This window comes from Nanorana parkeri, unplaced genomic scaffold, assembly GCF_000935625.1.
Source record: "Nanorana parkeri isolate BGI_ZX_2015 unplaced genomic scaffold, ASM93562v1 scaffold1035, whole genome shotgun sequence".
Taxonomy (NCBI): Eukaryota; Metazoa; Chordata; class Amphibia; order Anura; family Dicroglossidae; genus Nanorana; species Nanorana parkeri.
This window is the reverse complement of record NW_017307303.1, coordinates 243,870-263,320: the sequence shown is the minus strand read 5'-3', so window position 1 is coordinate 263,320 and position 19,451 is coordinate 243,870. Positions and strand designations below refer to the sequence as shown.

General features: G+C 38.1%; 1 protein-coding gene across 1 annotated transcript in view; it reads left to right on the top strand.

Moving 5' to 3' along the window:
• The window catches only part of KCNQ5 (potassium voltage-gated channel subfamily Q member 5), a 144,262-nt gene that overhangs the window by 116,850 nt on the left and 7,961 nt on the right, over positions 1–19,451 (top strand). The window contains exons 9-10 of the mRNA XM_018567356.1: positions 12,209–12,429; positions 18,519–18,627. Coding sequence (XP_018422858.1) covers positions 12,209–12,429; positions 18,519–18,627 — 330 coding nt within the window. The remainder of the gene's footprint in view (positions 1–12,208; positions 12,430–18,518; positions 18,628–19,451) is intronic.

Here is a 19,451-nt window from a genome sequence, read left to right as displayed (position 1 = left end):
CCGAGCCGCGCTGAAAGCCGAAGCTGGCCGAGTGGCCGGCCATTGCCCGGCCGACAGCCTGCTTCTGACAGCTGGGCAGAGCCAGCCGTGCTCTTGCGGCTGGCTCCGGCCACTTTCAGAGAGATCAGCGTCCCTGGTTACCAGCTAACCAGGGACACTGATCTCCAGACAGCCTAACTCTCACTGGCGCTCCGGGAGTCTCCCGCACCCGGCCGCCAAGGAGAGAAACACTGCCTTTTCTTTTTTTTATATTCTGACATGGAGCCGTGTCAGAATAGAAAAAAAAAAATTTGGGCCATAGGAATGCATTGCTAGATTCCTATTGGCTATTTCAATTTGCGATAGCTAATAGAAAACTAGCATTGCACCTGCCCTCTGCTGCAGTTCTCCATCAGGTCCACCACTACTTATTGACAGCAGCAGAGGGCGGGTACAATAGTTAGTTTGCTATTGGCTATTGCAAATTGAAATAGCCAATAGGAATCTAGCAATGCATTCCTATGGCCCAAATTTTTTTTTTTCTATTCTGACACGGCTCCATGTCAGAATATAAAAAAAAGAAAAGGCAGTGTTTCTCTCCTTGGCGGCCGGGTGCGGGAGACTCCCGGAGCGCCCGGGAGAGATAGGTTTATTTTTATTTTTAATTTTTTTGACGGCAGCACAACCGCCGGGCAATAGAAAACAGTTGGGCGGAGCTGGCTATCGTTTTCTATTTATTTTTTCTACTTTTTTAACCATTTTTCTGTTCTGCTCGGTACCTCAGCGGCATTCAGCTATTCACTCACTGCTGTTCGGCATCTATAAGAATAGACCGAACAGCAGCGAGTAGCCTGCCGGAGGTTCGGCTTAGCCGATCCAGATGTTGGATCGGCTGAGTCGAACTCCTTCTGCACTTCGGGTCAGCCGAACATGCTGAGCATGTTCGGCCGACCGGACGCCACCCGATGTACGGCTGATTTCAGCCGATATACGGCTGAAATCAGCCGTACCAGCCTGAAGCGTTCGGCTCACTTCGCTTTAGGTCGGTCATTCACTCGGCTGCCTATGGCAGCTTAGTGAATAGACCCCATAGTTACATAGTTAGGCTGAAAAAAAAGTCCATCGAGTCCAAGGCATAGAGATAGGAGAGAGAAAAAAGAAAGAGGAGAAACACCTAAAACATAACAGAAAACCTAAAACAGAACGCTATGCCCACACGCTATGTTCCTAGTGAACTACCTACATACAAACCACTTTGTATACTATGAATCCCCAAATATACCAATTAATTTCATATATATATATATAAATTACAATCAATAAACAAATTGACAAAATATATTATAAAAAAAGATTTTTGTTTATTATGTTTTGTCTGTTCATTAAAACATACACCATGTATATGCACAGTAAGATCTGCATATTTTGGACCTTGTAACAATGGTCCTGGTGTCTTTTTTCAGTAATTCATAGCTGAGACCCACCATTTCCCTCTGGTCCATAAATGTTCCACTTAATTACTCAAAGGAAATAATATCATAAACTAAAATCTTGTTAGCAGTACCTCATACTCTTCAGCAACAAAAATGGGTGGAACGAGGGATGAAAAAGAAAGAGAATCCCAAGCAGCCTTGCTCAAAGAGATTTGGGATTCTGAAAGATAGAGGAAGGTAAGAGGTAAGTCCACCCAAACTGATGTTTCAGTTTTTAACAAATGCAAAGTTAAATACTATATAGTTTGCCACATTCTATGTGGGACCTTTAATTTAATGTTTAATGCAACATAAGAAATAGAAACACCCAAAACACAAACATGGGCAGTAACACAGCCAAAGGCTATCATTGAAGGATCTCATAACTGGAGTTTTCAAGAAATATAAGGAACCGGTTTGTGACTTAACCCATGAAATTCCAACTATGACTGAAATATCACTTTGGGTGGAAGTCGGTAAATCCGGTAATTTTTTTTTTCTTTTTTTTACAATTGTATTTTGAAGTACATTTAGTGAAGGGCTGATGAAAAAAAATATTCCAGATAGAGAGTCAGATTTCACTTGTTCTATATTTCTATGTTGCTATCATCCAACTGAGCAGTTTTCTGCTATGCAGTCAGCCATTTGGGACGTAGTCAAGAGTTAGATAGTCAGATGCAGCTTTATTCTAGTTTGTGTCATCTGTGGTTCATCTCAATCTCCCTCCACCTGTTGTTTATTGTGCTTAACTTGCACTTACAAACTCTGTATGTCTCTTTGCTTAATGGTTTTTGCACCTTCCCATGTTCCATATCCTACACCTGTGGCCAGGTATGTGCACAAGTGGTAGAACATGCCATCACATTCACAGGCATTGGTAAGTGCCTCCTTGTTTTTTCTAACCATTGGTAAGTGCCCTAATCTTTGGCCTGCTGAACTCACCAATCCCAAACTCACTGAAAACCTGCTGTCTCCTCGCTTTAAATCCTGTGTTTTTGCTTCACTTTGATTTTAATGCTCAGCTGTGGTTACCCCAGGCAACATACTATGGTTATACTCCCACTACTGTCTCATCTATTAATACATTCTGCACCCTACTGGTTTTGACCCCTTCCTAATTTACCCACTACTGTCTGTCTCACTGGCTCAGAATTCCAAGAATGCATGCATACCCAAATATGTCTGCTTAAATCTAGACTGTGAGAATTTACTTTACACTTCAACCACACTCATTTCACTTTGTTATTAGGGGCCCAATATCCATGACTTAGAGGACTTAACTATGCCTGGCCAGATAGACTCTCCTTATTGGCGGCTGAAACATTCTCATTTTGTATGGGAATGACAGTTGATGGGGCATAGCCCTAAAGTCACCATAGTCAGGATTAAGTAAAAAAGTTAAACTATTTTTTGTTAAATAGAGTACATCTTTTGATCTTACATGTAAATTGTGTACATTTTTAGCATGTGCAAAAAAAGCTGTACTTTTGCATGCTGGTTTTGGACCTCCTTTCCAGTGACCAAGTGCCTATTTGTAAACAGTTTACTTGACCTTTTTATTTAAGAAGAACTGGGAAGGTAAAATGGCTGTTTTTGTCCTACCATTTAAATGTTTAATAAACTTGTTCACATTTTGTGAGCAAATTTCCTTATATAGTTTTCAATAATTTTGTCAGACGCTGGCATACATTAGACTGGTGAATTCTGCTATAAATGCTTCACATGTGTGGGAGGGCTTTAGATAAATGTTTTGATAGCATAGAAAGTAAATTGATTTGGATATGGGTCCTGGAATGACAGGCTGTCATATTAACTTGTATTAGTGAGGCTCTAAGCTAATAATATGTCTGGATGACTGTTGTGTCTATTACTAAACACAGTACCAAGCTGTAAATTATTTCACATACTGCTGGCATCTTTTTTTAATGAAATAATCTAGCATGTATATATGCTTAGAGTGCATGCTGAAAAGTTAAAAAATAAAAGTATGTCAACCCATTTTTTCATAAGGAAAACACACAGTTGCAGATATAAAACAAACAGAGTAAGAGAGAGTAGGACAAGTAACTTAGAAGTAACTCCTATCTACTCCCCTTACCTCCATATTGAGGCCAGTAGAGAGGCAAGGAAAGCAGGAAGGGGCAGATGCAACATTACCATTGCAGCTCTGTTAATTTTTACGAAGTATAGAATGACCCGGGTTTTTTGAGTCCAGGTCTGTGCCAGACATTAGCTAAATAATATGTTTGCAGGCACGGGCAGGTACCTACAATAAAGTCTTGTTGCTTCTTCACAACTCTGAGTCTTCGTGTTCCACATTAAACATATTATAAAATAATATAAACTGTGGTAATTAGATTATCTGAAATACAAAACACTAAACTAAGGAGCATTGCCGTGTAAGAGCACCAGAAGTTCAAGTAATAGCTAATGTGGACTATCTGAGCATAAAATTCATTTAAACAGATTATCTGATTGGCGGCAGCTTATCCTAGCCCCCACTGCTTTCAACGCTGAGACCCTGTCACCAATTAAAAAACCTGAAGGTTAAAGCAGAGAAAAATAAAATATAAAAAATGCTTAGTTGCAGTGCTTTTCCTTTCCATGAAAGATTTTTGTTAATTTGCAATGTTCCTCAGGAATTGTCAATTTTCTAGCACAGCCTCCTCCCTCGTCACGGCCCTCTTCGTCTGAGAGTGCCTATTTACTGTCTGTGCTGGAATCTCCTCCACCCCTCACCTTTTACATAAACTTGCGTAATAGCTTTGAGTCTTCTGGGGCTGCCAACACCACATCCAAGATGGTGGCACCTAGCAGCAATCTCAGGGCCTTTGAATGTCTACACAAAGAAGGCCTTTACAGGTAAATAACATGCCTAAAATATGTTAAATGCATTTAAAATCTTATGGAAAGATTAATGTTGAAATTATTGGTTTGCCAACAGGGTCTATTTAAATCCTGAAAGAAGTAAAGCTTTAACACTATTCAAAACTGAAAAAAATGTTTTTGCAGAAGCTGGGCTTTTAATGCATCCAACATATAAGAAATGTTCAGGCTGACACATAGGAGACAGTTCAAAGAGAGAAAGGGCATGTTCACACTAGAAACAATTTTATGCTTCACTACATTCTGCAGCATTCATATACTCAATAAAAGCAATTGTTTTCAAGGAATCTATACTAAAATAGAAAATCTGCCATTGCTAACCTTAGTATGAAGCTTGGTCCATGACTGTTCCTTGTTATAGTACATTGAGTCACATGAAGCAAGTGAAGTTAAAATTCCTAATCTATATACTGACTCCATGTGACAAAGCCCGCTAAAGTCTACTTAAAGCTTTTTAAAATTTGCAGACACGAAACCATTAATATGTGCATTCAGCACTCCCAGGCTAAAGCTGAAGAGTGCTCCAGGGGCTATGAGAAGCTGCTTAAAGCATGATAAAGGAAATCTGGAGTGATGTAAGTACGTAGGCTGCCTTTGCAGATCTCTACTTCTAAAAATACGATTTCTTTAATGGCCATACTGACCCACAACCCTTAATATTTTGCTGCATATTCGCCTTCAATACACAGGTTTCCCTGCCATTAGGTGTGCTGTCACTTTGCATTCTCTTCCTATCATTGCTACCTATTGCTTCTTGTCAGGACATGAACTGATTGGATCCTTGAATTGCTTCGTCCTTTCAACTTCAGCCCTGTTAAACAGGGACTGCTATAGGCTGTAGGGGGATGGGGGGGGTCGGGTTAGGTGTGGCACTGCTGGGCTATGATGTAATGCTGTATAAAAATAATAATGACACCTGAGCATGTCCCCCTGGTGTCATTATTATGCCCCCCCATGTCATTATTATTATGCCCCCCCTATGTCATTATTATTATGTCCCCCCAGTGTCATTATTATTATGTCCCCCCATGTCATTATTATTATTATGTCCCCCGGTGTAATTATTATTATGTCCCCCTGGTGTCATTATTGTTATCTCCGTCCCCTGGTGTCATTATTGTTATGTCCGTCCCCAGTGTCATTATTGTTATGTCCATCCCCTGGTGTCATTATTGTTATGTCCGTCCCCAGTGTCATTATTGTTATGTCCATCCCCTGGTGTCATTATTGTTATGTCCGTCCCCTCGTGTCATTATTGTTATGTCCGTCCCCTCGTGTTATTATTGTTCGGTCCATCCCCCTGGTGTCATTATTGTTCTGTCCATCCCCTGGTGTCATTATTGTTATGTCCATCCCCTGGTGTCATTATTGTTATGCCCATCCCCAGGTGTCATTATTGTTATGTCTGGGGATAATGACACCAGGGGACATAATAATAATAATGATAATGACACCAGGGGGACATAATAATAATAATGAAACTGGGGGGGACATAATAATAATGACACGGGGGGGAAATAATAATAATAATGACACCAGGGGCGGGGGCATAATAAAAATAGACACCAGGGGACATGCTCAGGTGTCATTATTATTATTGTTGCTATTCTATGCAGTGGAAGTGGTAGGTGGCGAATTATCCACATTTACCATGAAAGTAGAATTATGGGGAGAGTGAAATGTCCTCTTCCCCCTAGTTACTGAAGCTGCCACAGGTTGGCTCTCTTGATCGAGAACTGAGCGATCACATACCGCTGATCACTCAGTTCCCGCACTCACTCTCTCTGCAGGGAGCGGTGACTGTCTTTCATGATATTACATTGATTACAGAGCTGCATTCATTTTTGTCTTTTATATCTGCCTAGAGTTCAGCTTTATAAGGCAAAGACAGAGAGACAACTAACATTTTCAGCAGGAGCTCAGCGATGGTAGTTTCCATGTTCATATTTAAATGCATGGCAAAGCTTATTGAAGCTGATGCTCTTTAGACTAGTGTTTGAGACCATAAGATTCAAATAAATCTATCATGAGACACACATAGAGGCTGCTGTTTCAAACCTCTGTCTGAAAATGCTAGCTGTATGACTATTGAGAGAATGCTCTAAATGTAATACCTTGAATCACTGACTTAAAGCAATAGTGTAGATGAAAAGTTTGAACCTTTCTCAGACTTTCCTGTTCTGAATACATCTTTTGGTCAGTGTATTGAGGCTAGTAGATCAGCACATCAGCCAGGCAACTGGAATTTTCAAAAGGGAGTTAATACTTGCAGCCTGCTCATGACCGGTTTCTACAAAAAAAAGCTAGGTATCTTTGAAACACATCTTAATTACTATACCTTGAAGGCTAGTATAAATGCCATGTCTTGTTACATTAGGAAATATAAAGGGTTTTTTGCTACATCTATGAACAGAAAGGACTTGTCTACATTTTCCCTCTATTAATGCATTTTTCATACACTAAATAGAGCATGAAAATTGAATCAGAAATTAAATTATTGATGCCAAATGGTTTTGTTCACTTGTACACATTATATATTTACAATACAGATTTAAAGAACTTACAAAAGGAATTGACCTATTTTTTATCATACTGTTTTGTGCTAGTACTTCAATAAAAAGAGAGGACATGCTGAAACAGCATTGTAGATATTCTACAACATGCTTTCAAATGTATAACTTGACAAATTCTCTTTGTGGGCCAACCACTAGAACAGTGGTCCTCAACCAGTGGTTTTCATCTTTATTATGTGGCTGTCAGCCAACACCTGGCTGCAACTATATTCTGAATTTAAATAATCAGATGAAAATAAGCAGCTATTAAAAGACATAAACTAATAATTGGGGATTCACAGATACCAAGTACCGTACAAGTACAGATATTTTTCCAGCTACTAGACTAAAGAGAAACTCAAAGGTTAGAAGGCAGTTGTCATTTTTAAGGAGCATACATGGCTCCTGAGATTTGTGCAATGTATGATTTGTTTTATATACATATATATTTGGGATGCACCAACACCATTTTTTTCCAGACAAAGTACAAGCACCAATACTTGTCCTCACAGATACCAATTACTGATACCTTTTTTTATTGCCATGTGACAGTTTTTCTAAAACAATACAGACTAATGATTTCAGGACAGTGGTGGAGCGTCAGAGCCCAGTCCCAGCTGCAACCTCTGCAACCCTGGTGGTTCTTGTGAAAATGTCAAGTATAGGCACTGGTATCTGAACTGGAATATGTGCATCCTAAAAATTAAGTTCAATGTATTATATAACACCATATACAGTATGCCTAAAACCTATATATAATAATATAGGACCACTTGTTATCTTTAAATGTTGCTTCTCAGCTTCAACTGTTGCCCTAAAATCCATGTAATTACCATGTTGCTGCAGATTTGTTTTCTTGTAAGCTTACCCACTTTACTTTCCTTATACATTCCAATTAAACAGTAAAAATGGGACTTGTTGCCAATGTTATTATGAGGCCAGAATTGTTTCCCAGAAAATGTGGCAACCCGAAATCCAATGTAATTGTGCCTTAAAGTAAACTTGTCATAAACCTGGGCTATTAATACCTAGTATGTCATGAAAAATGCATAGGCAGTAGTTATCTTCAGTTATAAATGCATGGCAAAACAAGTATTAGATCCAGAGCTGTGCCCTGCACTTTGCCTATTGCTCCTTTTACTTCACTAACTCAGGGTTTATGTAGATGGAACCAAAATTATCTAGAGATGTGTCGGATGTTATAATGGCAACCGAGAGCTGAGAGCTAATGCTGGTCACAAACATTCAAATATTATTTTAGATCTGGTCTGGTTAGATCTATCATTAAAAAAAATATCCAACCACTGTTTTGCTGTGTGTTTGATGCAGTAGTGGTGAAAAAAACACTTCTAGAAAGCCCTTGAAGTGACTTTAAAGCCAAACCCCCCACCCCCCATGCTGGTGTGAGGACTTACCTTAAATGATGCCTCTTGATCCGATCATCTTCTTCTTTCCAGTAGTTTTCAGGAGTCCCTCCAGCACTGGTGCCGGTCTCTGATCCAGCGCTGACTCCTGTCTCATGGAGTCTGTGCGGGTGCACACTGCCTGCATTGACTTACCCTGTGTCTCTCGTCTCCTGGCCAAAGATCTCTACTTCGCATGCGCCCGCCCCATTATCCTTTGCGGCTGCCCGGGAATCTTCAGATCTTCGGACGGGTGCGCGCAACAGAGACACAGGTAAGTTTTAACCCTTTTGTTAACTTTTTAAAATGTTTTTGCATATATGTACGGCTTGCTAGCAGTAGATATATGCAAAAACACGCAAGGGTTTAATTATCCTCTAAATGCACTTTGGTGCCAGGACTACATCTCTGCAAGTAACACGTTTAAAGCTGACCCCTACAGTATATTTTTATCAGAGTACCCCATACCTGACAGCTAGTCACCATGTTTTAGGTGTGAACCCATCAGCTAATCAGAACCATTCAGAGCAGCAGGTCTGATGGGCTGTTTTTTTAAACATGAGACAAAATTATAACCCAACACATTAATATACTGTATCCTAAGACAGTAATGTTTTCACATGATCGTAAGTGAGAAAACTATATTAACATGTTTAATGATTGTCTAAATTGACTCAGATAATTAAATCTTTGAAAATATCAATCTTTCAATCGTTTTCTTGGTTGTGTCATTGGTGACATGAAAAATCTGTTTACGTTGGTTTAATATATTTTACCTGCAACATTTTCATGGTAGTAAACATGCATATTTTGTAAGTTATATTTTCAGCATGTTTTATTAACCATGTTGATGAGATCAGGAAAGGACAGTTTCCCAGAATTTCACTGACTTTATCTCATTAACCATTGTCCCATGGTTTACCTATGACAGGGTTTTGCATAAAAAAAAAGACAACTGCACGCTTTATATTTGTCAAAACTGTTTGTTGACCCAATTTCTTCATTAATGATTGTGTTATAGCTATATGGGCAAAATACAGTGGCATAAAAAAGCTAATAATATAATTTATAGATTATAAAATGTTACCTACACTGAAACCCTGTCAAATATATGGTATATGGGTTTTACATTGATGAAATGCTAAATGATCAATATTTTGTTATACTGTTAACATTTGGACATCACTGTTATTATATTAGCCTAAGAGGTCTGGCCAGAGTTGAAATTGCAGTATTTGGCATACAGCATACCTGTTTTACAACACCTAAATTGAACTATAATTTACATACCCATAAGAATCTGTTTGGGAATTTACCTAATTGCCCTTTTATAAGCAGAGAGAAGGAAATGTGAGCTATAAAAATAAATCAGCTGCTTATATAAATGCAAAACGCAACACGCAGAGAACAGAACAGATTGATGTACAGACAATAACAGTATATCTCCCAGAAAAGGGTTGTTCTGATCTTGTGGGAATAACATGATAATAATTATATTTAACTAATTTGGCTTTTGAAGAAATTTGTTAAAAAGGGAAAAAAAGACTAATCAAATAATTGACATAAAACAGAGGTTCTTGATTAAAAGGATTTGGATCGAAAACTACAAAACCGCAATATATAAAAATAATATATTTTTTAAATGTTATTTATAATAAATTGTTGCAAAGCAGCATCAGTGGTTCAACAGCATTTCTCACATAGATAGTGTCTCACATTTCTGCTTCTTCTCTAGTGTACTGTACATGTCTGGGATGGGTGTTTGACTACTACCCAGGCCATATCTTAGGGTCAGAGGAGTTACTATCTCCTACAAATTTGGTGACAAGCTTGGCCTGAGCTGATCTCATCACATGACAAGTTGTAAAATACATAACATAATGAATATATCTTACCCTGCCTGTTTTGTCTGGTATCTTTATCAGGATATGCTTTATGAAAATGTGGCATCTGTAGCTCCGATCACAGAGATACCCGCCAAACTAGTTAAGCAGTATTGCGATTTTGATTACCCCATGGTGTCATGTCATCATTGAGTATTCCTTCTCTTAATCAAATAGTCTTATATACTTTCTCTAGCGTATGCCTAGCACTAGCTTATGCCCATCAACCCTTCTGGGCACCCACGCATCAGACGTTTTACAGGGGAACAGTCAAGCAGAATATGTTAGACTGGTTACCTGGCAACATTTCCTAAGGGGAATTTATCAAAACTGGACCAGACAAAATCTGGAGCAGTTGCCCAGGGCAACCATTCAGCTTCTCTCTTCAATTTGCTCAGTTAAGATTTGAAAATGAAAGAGAGAAGCTGATTGGTTCCCGTGCACAGCTGCTCCAGATTTTGTCCGCTCCAGTTTTGATAAATTCCCTTTATTATCTTTTTACATTTCAACCTAGTCATCCAATCTGGTGGTAAGAGCAAACTTCTTTGAAGTCTAATGGCCCCTGTAATGCTATGAAAGCTGTAGGCATAACCTAATTGAACATAGGCATCTCTTTATCATCCCTCTGTAGCAATTGTTTTTTTTCCCAGTCGATCCCTTGCACGCCTTAGCCAATGACTCTGACTTGGTGAAATTCAGTTGCAGATATGCCATGTGTTCATCCAGTGGTGTAACAATAGCCATAGCAGCCCAATATAATTATGGTTCTTATTATTGCTACTACCTTTGTTATTTTTGTTTAATGTCTATCAAACCACATCTGCCAGTACTTGTTCACTGTGGTGTACTGACTATACTGATAGCTCCTTCATTTACGCATATTTTATGTTAAGATCAGTGACAGGATTGTCACATTTGAAACTGCCAGGTGCCACAGAGAGTGGTCACCAGAAGGCTTCATAAAAATTTTGCTAAAGGGCCCCATAATCTGTAGTTACACCTCTGGGTTCATTGCTGCTCCTATTCTGTGGAGGACATCAGTGGATTTGGCTTCTGTGTCTCAGTTATCATAAACAGCTGCAATGTTTTTGTCATCAGTCTGCCAGTTTTGTTGGACATGTTTAATGTAATAGAAGGAGCTTAAGGCAATCTCTCTGTGCCAATCTACATGCATGTAAAGAGCCTCTCCCTGCACTGGGAGATTCAAGCAAACAGTATTAATGCTGAGGTGATATCTTCACAATCTCAGAAGACTACATCCTACAAGCAGTGTGATTAGCCTGGCAATGGCTATTTTCAATAGTATTATCTTTCTTTCATGGGCAAAGGAAAGATTCACTGTAATTACTGAGGGTGGATGGTACAATAATAGAAGGAGCTGCCAAGGAACTCTGCCCCAGTACACTTTACATAGATATAGCTATCAAGCTAGTGGATATTTCCAACCAGCTGAATATTGTGCCAAAAATAAATTTGTGCTATACTATAACATACAAAGAGCATGCTAGGAATTCTGAAAATCCATAATATTTTATAATAGTTTTAATTATAGAATAATGTTTGGACACTTGCATGAGAATGTACTTAAGTAAATACATAATTTGCTTGCTGACAACGAATGTGCATGTATACTTTCAACTGTGGATTATTAAGGATATCTTTCTCTACTTTGTAATATAATAGGAATTTTTTCAATAAAAACTATTCTTTAAATCTAGGTATCATGTTTGTACCGTATTTAGTGTTAATTTACATGGGTCATTTGAATTTTATTTTATTGACCGATTTAACCACTTGTATGTAGTAACTTCATTCCCAACACATTTTAAAATTACCCATGTAGCCTAGACCTTCTTCTGATTTCTGGCTGTAATTATTGACTGTAGACCTGACAAAAATCAAGAATGATGCTTAGTTTACAAACAAAGAAAAACAATGAAAAAATACATTAGAAGTCCTTATACTGATCTGTAGTATACTATATACAATGGAAGAACAACAAATTCTAAAACACAACTATCATCTTTTCACAGCCAGAAATTAAGTTTCAAGGAGCGCGTACGTATGGCGAGCCCCAGGGGGCAAAGCATAAAGAGCAGACAAACATCACTTGGCGATCGACGTTCTCCCAGCGCTGATATGGCTTCAGAGGCGAGTCCAACAAAGGTACAGAAAAGCTGGAGCTTCAATGACAGAACGCGTTTCCGCCCTTCTCTGAGGCTGAAGAGCTCTCAACCAAAACCAGTGGCTGACAGTAAGCTTTTTTTCTTTTATACCCTAGATCCCAAAGATAGCATGACAATATAAGTTATGGTACTTTATTAGAATACAATAATCAACAAGTTGATAATTTAACAGTCGAGCGTGCCGCTATAGCGTTAAAGTGACACTAAACTCAATATATAAATCTTTAAAAATGCATTGTACCATAACTATTTACAAAAATGTATCTTACTTATGTATCACTCAGCTGTAGATCCTCAAATCATCTCTGAATTGGTGCTGACACTGTCCTTCCTTCTGGAGGGTGGCTATTGTTGTTCCTAATGACCCCTGTGTGTGTTGTAAATTAGCCAAGGCTCCAAGCTCACTCCCGTGATGGACTACAATCTCACGTTTAGTTTACTAATTTGTATTTCAATTGAGATTGAAGTCCATCACGGGAGTGAGCTTGGAGCAGTGACTATTTTACAACACACACAAGGACAATGGGGAACAACAGTAGCCACCCTCCAGAAGGGAGGACAGTGTCAGCACCAATTCAGAGATGATTTTAGGATCTACAGCTGATATACACAAATAAGCTACATTTTTGTTAGTAGTTCAGGAACTTAAACACATTTTTAAGGTTTAACTCTTATGTTTAGTGTGAATTATAATATACTAACGTACACAAGTAACATTAGGAGAAGTTTAGAGGTCGATGATATGCAGAATAAAATTTGCCAGTATTCCTTTTCAGTGTTTATTTTCATGTTAAGTATCATTGTATTATACACATAGCAACATGTTTTTCTGTGTTTCCAAAGGTTTTCTTTTTCATTCAGTGTGTTAATGCCTTGCATCTCTGAAGCATAGCTAAAAAAAAATGCTTGTAAACTTTGGGGGATTTTAATAATTAATATTGCTGCTATCATCTGTGTTGGGTGACTTATTTGGATCTATGTCTTTTTTATATAACTAGTGGTATGATTCAGTCACACATATAAATACAGACATGACTGCCGTACGTTAATGAAGCTGTCTCAGACTGACTCTACCATCTATCTATCTTTTCCTTTGGGTGAGATTCTGCACTTAAATTGTTTACATATAAGATTACATTTAGACATTTTGCCAAGTAACACAAAGCGAACTGGTGATGGAATCATGATATTTTCAACTAGGATACAGTATGGTAAATACAATTATAATGACACCACTGCAAGTAAGATTAGACTGGTGTGATAGTAGTCCCACTGCTCACACAGTGTGTTGTCAAGAAACACAGAGAAACATTACTTAATAAGGCAATGCTGCTAATACACAAATGCCAAAGGCATAAATAAATTCTCCATGGCACATAAAATATAGTTCAAGTATATTTCTTTTTAGGTTCATAGAGAACTAATTAACTACAGGGCTTAGAAGGTTTCCTCATGAAATCATTCACAAGCAGATTTTCCTATAAGAATAGAAGGTAGATATTGATTAGATATTCTACTACAGGATCTAAATTCGTAATTTTTCTATTGGCGTGTTAATAGGAAGAAAAAGCCCAAACCCTTGGCTTTTACCATAACAGCAGCACACAGGAAGCTTTGTTACTTGTGACTTCATTCAACCAATTTCAAACAACATTTAACAAATCCTAAGATCTTTTTCAGCCTGAAGACAAAAGAAATTACCTTTTGATTGACCAAATAAATTCACTTGTGCTGGATCTTTATGAGCAATGCTGTCAAATGTTGTCACTGTTTTAATGCGGTATTAAAAATTAGATTCGGAAATGCATGCTCTTATAATTATTTAAAGCCAAACTCCAGGCAAACAACTTAAGTGTTAAATACATATATGTTTACTGTTTTACCTTCCAAATGATTTGTCATTCTCTGCAAGCAATGTTGTAATTGAGACACATCTCCCACACTGCACAGCCAGACAATGGAGACAATAGTAAGATCTGATGACCCCCAAACTGTGTGGAAAGAACAAGGTAGTAATACTGAACACAGTGCCCCCCTCATTTTCCCCACGATTCGCAAGGCTGAAACAAAAATTGTCAGACTTAAATCGTGTGCTTATTCTTAAAGCCCATTTGCACCTTTGCAGAGGTATTTTTAAAAAAGAGATATGTGAGCAATGTACACCGAGTGAACATGAACCAGGCATATGCAGTTGCTGAATATGAACCCATATTCATAGCTGCCTCTGTGTTTTGCAAGCAACCTGTGTATATTACAGCTGAGCTCTCCACCCCCCATTCATTAGTATTCATAGTGGCACCTCCCCCCCCCCACATTGTATATTGTGAAAAGGCAGAGCTGGTATGGAGTGATCATGTTACACAGAATCACAGGGAGGGAGGCAGCTGTTTAGGGCTGTTTAGAGCCTGCTATACAATCCGACCCCGGTGTCAGACTGAATTTCCTGTGGAGAAAATGTTACATTTCTAGGATTCAGGCCTAATAAAAAAGTTAATTAAAAAAATTAAGAAGGCTTTTAATGTGAGTCATGAAAATGTGCACATGTATACATCATCACTGCACCTCTACATTACCACATTAAATGCAATCACTTACGAAGGGGGAAATGGACTTTAAGCAGCCATGCCTAGGCAAGCTTAAGACACATTTGACTAACAGCAGACAAATTTAGAAGGAATGCAGAGGCATCATAAACCTTCACTATCCAGGTTCTTAAAAAGACTCGAAGGCCTGTCATAAATTGTCATGTCATAAACAAACTAGAAAGCAGTTGCAGAATATCCATCTGTCAGACTGGGGATAGTGACCAATTTTGACCTAAAACTGAACTCATGGAGCTATATTTTCATGATTACTGCTGTAATAGAATTACCTTAATCAAAAGTGGTCACACTCATGTAGAAGAAGATACAGTCAGGTAGACAGGTATATTACAAGAAACTTAATCCTCCTGTCCCATCACACTCCTGACCGGACAAAACCCAAATCCAACTGGGTGGGTGCGGTGGTGACAACGGATGCCTCCGTGAAATGTAGATAGATGAAAGTAGTCACTCGCACTCCATGATATTAAAGTCAATGCTGTTTATTGACTGAGATAACACACATCTCCTTAGCGACGTTTCGAAACCATGCGACCCCGTCCTCAGGCAAACAGAGACTCTCTGTTTGCCTGAGGACGGGACCGCATGGTTTCGAAACGTCGCTAAGGAGATGTGAGTTATCTCAGTTTGAGTTACTGCAAACTATTGATTTGGCATATCACTCATTAATACTCAGTCACTGCTCCAAACGTCCCCCAGCCTCTGACATCAGCTGTGGGTGCCAGCCAAACCTCAGGCCTTGTAGCCCCCCTTCTGCAAACAGAACTGAATGATTGGGTTGTGTAGTTGATGGCTTCAGTGCTGGAAGAGGTACAGGTTTCATTAGTGTAGGGATACTGCTTAGCAGACGAATGCTAAGGTACATTTTTCTTCTCCAGTTTATTTCAACTGAATGAGAAAAAGATTTGTGTTCATGATGCTGAACACACTATTATGTCCTGCCAGCTTTATTATCTCATTTCTGATTAGCCATGAAAAGAGCTGCATTACAGATTGACATACTGGTTTCATTTTCATCAGGCCATGTGACTGTAAGTAGCAAATGAAATAAATGCTAACCTCTCACATATCTGATTCACATAATCCTAATAAATTAATGTTTCACTTCTGCATAATCAACAGTAAATACTATGAATATAAAATTAACAATAAGTGATCAGTGCAAGTAAGTGAATATAAATGAGAGCTACTAAGCACTAAGGATATAAAATATATATCTATAAAGTGTATAAACAATAATGTACCGAGCTAAATAAATCAAAATATTTTTCAATATTTTTCAATGCAATACAATAAAAAAAACTATATATCATATATAAATACATCACATATGTGTGCCTTTAATCAAATAAGGCATAAGACATAATATATACAAAAACCGGACCTAAAGGGTCGGATATTGTTTGGGAGGTGGAACCGCACGCTTTTTTTTTCTTTTTAAATGTCATTTTTTTCTTTATAAATGTCACTTTTTGCTGCAGCAGGTTCTACACATCGTACAGATGCACCACGTTACAGGCAGTTTAAGGGGACCCCCCAAGGCACAATATTTAAAGTTAAAATCACTGCTCCTTTAAAAATTTTATTTTTTTCATTGATTCATGTCCCCCAGGGCAGTTCCCGAATCCTCATACCCTTGTTATAGCCAATACCGTGCATATAAGCCTTCAAAAAGGGACAATTTATTTTTTTATGTTCTGGCCCCATCATTGCATTGAGTTTGAGTTCGAATTCAAACTTTTTCCATGTTCTAAAGTTCAAATTCGAACCGAACTCGGGTCTGTTTGGCCTATCACTAGTCCAGAGTACTTGACAGAGTCCACGATACCAAGGGAATGTTTGAGAATGGGATTTACTATGGCAAAGTCCACAACAGAGTATCTATCACAACAAGGGCTTCAATATTTACCCATAATGAGGTACCCGGTGAGATGAAATTAGAGAAAAGGGAGAGATTTAAGCCACATGCAGTAATAGTAGTTGGTTAAATAAGCAAAAGACATGCCTCCGTGGCAACTAGGTTGAAAAATGACTCTTTTGGCCATTCGTGGTCTACCACCAGCCCAAAAAACTTGGAGAAAGGTACATTAGAGTAAGTGAAAAATATGAGCCAGGATGTATATCGATCAAAAAGGATAAAGTAGTTTAGGAAGTAAAGACATTTTTAGTGCCAAAATTCTGTCAACCCATGATATTTGATAGCGTTTCCAGGATTCCAACAACATTTTTGATTGTCTTATCAAAAGGGGGATATATTGCATTATAGTGTAGGAAGTAAAGAAATATTTAGTGCCAAAATTCGCATGTATCCATTTTCGTTTTTGGATACGTTTATATACGTTATTTCTTTCATTCAGAAATTCATAGATATTCGCCGATACCACTTAGTAAACTGAACGTGAGATTCTAGTCCATCACAGGAGCTAGCTTGGAGCGGTGGCTACTTTACAACACACAGGGACCATGGGGAATAAAAGTAGCCACCCTCCAAAAGGAAGGACAGTGTCAGCACAAATTCAGAGATGATTTGAGGATCTACGGCCGAGAGATACACAAATAAAATACATTGGTTTTAATAGTTAAGGTAACTCCTGAGTTTTGTGTCACTTTAAGCCCCACCATCTAACAATTAACTCTGAAATGCTAATGCGTCTACTGCTGCCCTGAGGTTATGACATTGAAAAATGTATGGCAAGAGTGGGGCATAGCACCAGGGGGTGGTGCTTAATATTGACATAAATAGATGATGGATTTCTATATACAGTCTGGCCTTAAGATCCAAGGGGCTCCATTAGACTAAAGGGTTTATATCTGAAGACTATGTTCCTTTGTAGGTCTCTGAGTGTGCACTGTCACTTCAGGCACATGTTAAGCCAGGGCAGATTTACATATTAATAAGATTATTTACATAAATAATCTACAATATACAAATATAGAAAAGACTACACATATTCTTAAATTGGTGACTGAAGTTTCAATGAATTTTAGTAATTTGGTTTAATTTAAAAAGAGAATCATGGCCACTGTTTGTAATGCCTTGAATCTGATTTCACATATATTCTCTGACTAATTATTCACCTTTCCTACAAAAATACACTGTCATCTGGATTTCGTCTTGTCATTTTAAATTCTAGGCTTGTTAACATTCAACATATTTATAAACCAGCAATTATTATACCTTTTAATGTTTGCTACTCTGTACCAGGCTAGTCTTAGAAGTTTCAATGATTTGTTATTGAAACCTGCTCTGCACTTTTACCCAAAACCACATTTGCTGCAAATTCAACACATTTTATATGGGTGGATGCTTCTTTTACACTTGATCTTTGAAACATCTGATGTGATCTTTATAAATAAGGTGGATTTTAAGGGCAAATGTATCTAGGCTTATAAATGTGCCTGGATTTCTTGTGTATATGCCCTTGTATGTGGCTTCATTAAAAGAACATACAGCAAGCATGTGTATCATCCAGTAAACCCTACACCAGAAAAGGATGGCACTTAGACATTATTTTGTGCACCTTCAAAGTTAGATTCTGATTTTATCTTTTTAGTTGATGTCAATCTTGGAACAGAGGAAGCACATGATGAGAAAGGATGTCATTGCGATGTATCAGTTGAAGATCTAACCCCAGCTCTTAAAATGGTCATCCGAGCGATCAGGTGAGTAAAAATCACTGCCTACATTTTCACTGTTACTTTTCTAATACATTGAATGGATTTCTCTGCTTTCTTGATATTATGGCAAAAATAATAAATCTTCTTACAAAACAATTAGAGAAAATAACAGTCATCTGTTAATGGAGCAACATTAATAACATTTAACCTTTACAGCTTTGTAACTATCAATTATAACTAAAGTTTATCTAACACACAAACCACTAAAATCTAGAGCAGACGTCCATGATTTAGTCAAATGTGGGCAAAAGGTTGAAATGACTCAAAGCAACCAATTAGGCTCAGCTTTCTTTCAGTTGGCTTGGATAAGAAATGAGAGGGGGAAAATGGGATCAGGAAAGTAGGATTTAAGGTGGGACGTGGACATTAGGTAACAAACCCTTTGTTTACCAGTAAAGCATGCTAGAATGAAAGCTGCCAGAGAAGTTTGTGCTGACAGGCTGGGCTGTGGAATTAAATTTATTTTTGATGCTCAGTCTATCTCATTTTGTTATTGTATCAAATGTAAAGATTAGTGGATTAGCCAGTAGATGTGGCTTTCAGTGGCTCAGTACAATTGCTATGTTTTTTCGAAACCACTATTGAGGTAACCTTTCCCATAAGATCTCGTAAGACTGTGCAGTTTACAGATGAGATTTCCCATTAGGGCATTGCTGATGTAGCCTTCCCAGGATGAATCTATGCGGCCAGGGCTACATCACAAGTGCTTTACTCAACCAGGAAGTGGAAAACAGTAATTTTAAGTAAAAGCAAAGTAGGTTTAACTAATAAATGAAAAATTAATTCATATCAGCATATTCAGAGCTGCA